The following is a 5,989-nucleotide window of genomic DNA, read 5'->3' as shown; positions in this document are numbered from 1 at the left end:
TCCTGGAACTAGTTCTGTAGACCAAGCTGGCCTCAAACTCAGAGATCTGCCTCCCCATCCCTCCTGAATGTTGGGATTAAAGGTTTTTCCACCACTTCCTGGCATGACATGACATTTCAAACGAACTACAAACTGCATTACCAGGTTCATTATGTGGCCTCTAATTCCCATTCCAGGAGTCTTTAACACAAATATTGCACCATCATCTTAAGTCTGACGCAGAAAGAATTCTATCTTAAGCACCTATAAGGAAGTGCTTCTTCTCCAATGTTCTCCTGAATGCATCTTTCACCTCTTTGTTCCTCAAGCTGTAGATAAGGGAATTCAACATGGGGATCACGACAGTATAAAATAGGGAGATAACTTTATTGATATCCAAGGAAGAACTTGCGTTAGGTCGAGCATAGATGAAGAAAAGAGTCCCAAACAGAATGGAGACAGCTGCTAAGTGAGAAGAACACGTGGAGAAGGCTTTCTGTCTACCATCAGCAGTCTTGATCTTCAAGATAGACCCCAGGATGCAGATGTAGGAGACCAGGATGATCAGACCACTAGGAACCCCTATCATTCCAGCCAGGACAAAAAGCACTACCTTGTTAATCCACGTATCAGCACATGCTAAGGAAAGCAGAGGGGAAACATCACAGAAGAAATGGTTTATGGTATTTGGACCACAGAATGGTAAACAAAAAGTCAAGGTTGTATGAGTTGTGATGTTTATAGCAGCTAGGACGTAAGGTCCTATGACAAACTGCACACAGACCCTCTGGGACATGATGAGTGTATACAGCAAGGGCTTACAGATGGCTGTATACCGATCATACGCCATGACGGCCAGGAGAAAACAATCAGTTGTCACAAAGAGACCAAAGAACCACATCTGTGCAGCACAGCCCACTAAAGAGATGGCTTTGTTCTCTGCAAAGATGTCACACAGCATCTTCGGGGCTATGGAAGAAGAGGAGCACACGTCTACGAAGGACAGGTGGCTGAGAAAAAAGTACATAGGTGTGTGCAGCCTGGGGTCCACCCAGATGAGAGTGATCATGCCGAGGTTACCCCCCAGGGTGACAAGATAAACAAAGAGGAAGATGATGAAGAGGACAATCTTCTGATGAAGACGATCGGTGAGGCCCAGGAAGAGAAACTCGGTCACTGAGGTCTGATTCTTCTCTTCCATTGTCAGTCGCCTTCTGCTGTGAGATAATTGTGTATTGTTTTACCACAAACTGCCATTAACAATTGCAAATGTTTTAATTCAATAACAGGTTTCCTTAGAGAGGTTTTTAAGAGATTATTGGCCAATGTTATTGAACTAGGAGAGGATTTTTCTAGCTTCTGTGGGTGGTTTGCTATAAATACCCTATAGAATGTTGGGTCCATGGCCTTGGTTTCTATTGATGCTGTAACACTTCCCACAAAGATTGCCCGACTATGGAACCTAAAGCTCCTTCAATGAAACTGCCGTTTAAAAGAGAATTGCAATGTTTAGAGTAATTATGCAAGTTCATGCTACTAAATATCTTTCCATAAAAAGAAAGAATGTACAAAGTCTTTAACAGGTAGGTTGTGAAAAGCAGCTGATGTCATAAAAAGATGTGAAACTTACCTAGGAGATGGGGGACTCAGATGTTGACAGTCATTTGCCATAGAAATTATTCAGAAAATCAACCATATAATAAGCTTAAATAATGTCAAATTGTGCCTTAATATTTCTGTTATTTTATATAAGATCCCCAGGTATACATTTTTAATCAATCAACAACATTCCTGAAATGCTGAGTATGCCTACCAGTCATGATATTTTTGTGACTTTAATAAGAGCAACTTGTAAAAGTCCTAGAAGAAGATTATGTAGGATAAGTATTAAAATAAAATTGATTAATGTACCATAATCAATTCATGTGCTCCCTAAATAAAAGAAATACAGTATTGAACTTATTAATAATTTATATATATATCAATATATACAAGTAGCTAACAGTTACTATATTTTTCAAACATTTTCAGTAGTATAAAGTGATTGAAATTATTTGGATGATGTTAATTAGATGTTTTTTCAGCAATCACAAGCATTAATCTGGAATTTGGGGCTGGACTATCATCTATTGCAGAAATGTTTATGTTTATGATTGTGTTATGATTTATGTTGTGTTATGTTTGTTCTCACAAATAGCTGTATGAAGCAAAAGCCAGTACATGTACACATAGCATCTAGCTTTGGAACAATCATTATTTGATTGGTTTGTTTTTATTGATTTATTGCAAGTAACTCTGAACCATCCATAAAATATGTTGCAAAATCTTTATGTCCTTCATATGCACTTTCTGCTAGCATCTAGAAAGCCTTCTGTACACCGAGTCTTGAAAAATTATTCATTTAAAACTGGCAAAACCATATGCAATTTATATGCAATGTATTGTTTTAAGATATATGTATACATAATGGATAGGCACATTGATCCAATTATGTATCAGTCTTCTTACATGTTTTTCTTGATAAAGACATGTCTAAAACTTTAAGGACACAGACCAGGTAATTGACATGAGCACCTTTAACCCCAGCACTCAAGAGGCAGAGGCAGAGGCAGAGAGATTTCTGTGAGTTTGAGAGTAGTCTGGTCTACAAGAACTAGTTCCAAGACAGGTCCCAAAGCTACAGAGAAACCATGTCTTGAAAGACAAAAAAAAAATTAAAAACATATAAAATCTCTTTGCAGTTTTCAAAACTACAATATATTGTTATTAAAAATATTTAAATTATTTAAAACCAGGAAATTCTCCTCATAAGAAAATTAATGAAGCAGTTGTTCAGGCTCGTGGGACTTTTTGTTTCCAAAGTTTAAGCTGTTATTGGTCTTTCTCCCCAACATTTCATCACCTCCTTATAGTTCAGCCTGCAGTGCACTCACTTCTTTAAGGATCTCCTTTCTGCATATCCTTTTGCCACCTCAAAGTCAGTGACCGTTCTCTGAGTAAGGAAGGAAGGTTCTTCAGCCTACATGGTGATACCCTTCCTGCAAAGCATAGCTTCATAAGTTCTCAGTGAAGAGGATAAACTGCCCGTGCTGATGGCTCTGGCCATGAAGAGAGAATCCTGGGCGAGTGTTCACCCACTCACTGCACAGAATAAAGAATCTCACCTGGAGCTACCAATAACTCAGAGTCAGGTCCCTGAAGAACTTGGCCTCAGGAGCTTACACCTGAAGGGACAAAATTAACACGGTCTCAGCAGCATCACGGCCGAGTGTTAATTTCTAACAGTATTTCATTCTTAATAAAACACACACACTTTTCTTTCTCTCTTTTTTCCTTTCTTTCTTTCTTTCTTTTTCTCTTTTCTCTATTATCTTTTTTATGTCTTCCCCTATTTCCGTTTACACATCCTTAATAGTCTCCTCTCCACTATCATACCCTATCTTTCCCCAAAGATTCAATGAACTCATAGAAAAACCCTATCTTCTATCAGCAGAGACTAATGCAGTAAACAGCCATTTGCTTAGCCTGAAGTAATTTTCTGTCTTCATTCCAGAGCCAGACCATACAGGCAGAAATACTGACGCCACAGTTCATACGCTGTCACTTGCAATAGGATTCTATTCTTCCTCTAGTGGTTTGTTGCTTCCTTAGGTGCTGGGATGCTTAGTGAGGGCGTAAATTCAGAGCATCCACCATAGACTAACACAACACCCTCTGATGTATGCATCTTCACAAGGTCATCTAGAAAAATCTAAATGGGGACATGGAACCTAAACTGATCATCTTCTGTAAACAGGCAAGACTGGAAGTGGAGGGATTTGGACACCAACCCAACAAAAGTGTCAACCTATGGTTTGTCCTGCCAGCAAGGTGTTCAGGGATTGAGCCTACCTACCAGACTCTTCATCAAAGAGACCAGTCTCCCTGGAGAGACTTCATCCAGAAACTGATGGAAGCAGATAGCAAAGCTCTGGGAGTCCTTCCGAGGATGGAGAGAACAGATGTGAGGAATCAGAGGGGTCAGGGACACCATAAAAATGCAGCCCACAGAATCAACCGAGTGGGAATCACAGAGACCTCCAGAGGCTGGCCCTCACCATGTGCTATGGCTAAGAGACCTGGTGTTCTTGTGGGATTCCTAAAGTGGAAGTGAGGGTTGTCTCTGACTCTTTTGCCCACTTGTGTGACCCTTCTCCTACTGGGTTGTCTCATGCAGCCTTGATGTGATGATATGTGCCTGGTTTTAGTTCAGCTTCTTATGATGGAAGTCCCTGGAGAGACCTCTTTTCTGAGGGGAGGCAGAGGGGGGTGGATCTGGAGGAGAAGGGAGGTGGAGGAAAGACTTGAGGGAGGGAAGGGAGGAAAAAGTGCAGCCAGGATGTAATATATGAAAGAAGAATTTAAAAAAATATATTGGACAGCACTTAAGAAACAGCACCCAAGATTGTCCTCTGACACCTACTTCACGTATACAACTCTAAACCCTCACCACACAGAAAAAAAAAAGAAAAGACTGTTGATGAGCAAGAAATATTTCCCAAATCACTCTATGCAAAATTACTTTAACACTAAAAACATGCAAAAAAAAATCCCAGAAAAAAAGACAGGTGAAAAATAGCATTCTTCACAACAATAAATGCAAAAAAATCCTTACAAAACCACAGCAAATTGAATGCAAATAAACCAGATGAAATATATTACAGAAGCGCATCTTTACAAAGACTTTGGAAAGTGTAATTATTCATATTCTCTGAGGTTTTCAACAAAACTATGTCTGTGGATACAGAAAATGAATTTCAAAAGTCACCAATATCTACTTCCACTGTCTGATAATTTTCTCCATCCTTTTCTTTCATCTTCCTGGGAAATATATTCCTACATATTTTAATTTGTCATATATGGAAACTACCTGGGAAACTACCAGAGTTTCTCTTTTAGTTAAATAGTTTCAGTGGGTAGAACAATTGTTGGCCAGTTCTCTATTCCAACCTTGTTGTATTACAGGTTCTCACACTTTCTAATGAGGTACTGGGGGCTTTATTTTATTTGTTAGACTTATTTTTGGTTTTTATTCTAAATTTTAATTCTGTGTGCTGATTTCCAATTCAATTCTGCACATTTTTTAACTTTTATTGATTCTTACTGGATTGTACATCGCATGTTCCAATCCTCTTTTTCCCTTGTCCTCTTGTACCAACCCTCCCAAAAACAAAATCAAATTTAAAAGAAAAACCAAAAAAATAAAATAAAACAAATAAACAAATCAAAATATAAAAAAGAGAAGAATCTAGACATGGAAGCTGAAGTGTGGACAGTTTACCCTTTAATCCATTCACCTTTAATTGGATGGATCTAGAAAACATCATACTGAGTGAGGTAACCCAGGCCCAGAAAGACAAATAATACGTATTTGCTCATAAGTGGCTTTTGGACATAAAGCAAAGAAGACCAGCCTACTTGCTTGTGTTCTTTGCAACAGGTTCGAGGTCTCTGGATTCTTCCATGCCACCAATAATGGGCTCTAACTGGACCCCCTCTTGGACATGCTATGGTTATTCTGTTCTGGAGATCCTGCTGTTTTGGACCTGTAGATTCATCCCCTTCACATAGTCCCACAGTTCGTAGATGAGGTGGATGTTGGGGTGGGTCGACTCATGCCCTGGTTCTGGGCCGGGATGGTAGCTGGATTTGTCTGCCTGCCAGGTTTCCCTCATCATCACTACACAGGTGAACTCTCCAACATGGCCTCAGCTAGCTCACCTGATGCAGCCTATAAGAAGCAATCGGGCCAGTTCTGCTCTCAGGTCCACAGATCTGGGTCCCCCTGACTCATATTTCCGGGACCATCTCTACCCTTCTCTTTTGCCCAGATGAGATGCAAGACCCACTCAAAACCGCTGTAGGGGGCTTACGGGGGAGGGGCTAACACTCCTATTTGCTGCAGCTGGGAGTAGCAAGGCTAGACAGTGTATGACCCCAGGGCCAGCTCTCTCACCTGCTACAAGTAGCA

The 5,989-nt window shown here is 40.1% G+C and overlaps 1 protein-coding gene across 1 annotated transcript; it reads right to left on the bottom strand.

The window, feature by feature from the left end:
• Window positions 1–235: 235 nt before the first annotated feature.
• LOC125404888 (olfactory receptor 5G29-like) lies at window positions 236–1,180 on the bottom strand. Its single transcript, XM_048441145.3, has one exon. It carries the CDS (start codon window positions 1,178–1,180, stop codon window positions 236–238), a length of 945 nt encoding a protein of 314 aa, XP_048297102.3.
• Between the last annotated feature and the right edge of the window lie 4,809 nt (window positions 1,181–5,989).

The sequence above is a fragment of the Myodes glareolus genome, chromosome 6 (assembly GCF_982192425.1).
Source record: "Myodes glareolus chromosome 6, mMyoGla1.1, whole genome shotgun sequence".
NCBI classification, from domain to species: domain Eukaryota; kingdom Metazoa; phylum Chordata; class Mammalia; order Rodentia; family Cricetidae; genus Myodes; species Myodes glareolus.
Note: the sequence above shows the minus strand (reverse complement) of the source record. Positions and strands in the feature narration are given on the sequence as shown.

Excerpts from the sequence above, each read along its gene's own strand:
- LOC125404888 (XM_048441145.3), bottom strand. The coding sequence starts at position 1,180 with ATGGAAGAGAAGAATCAGACCTCAGTGACCGAGTTTCTCTTCCTGGGC.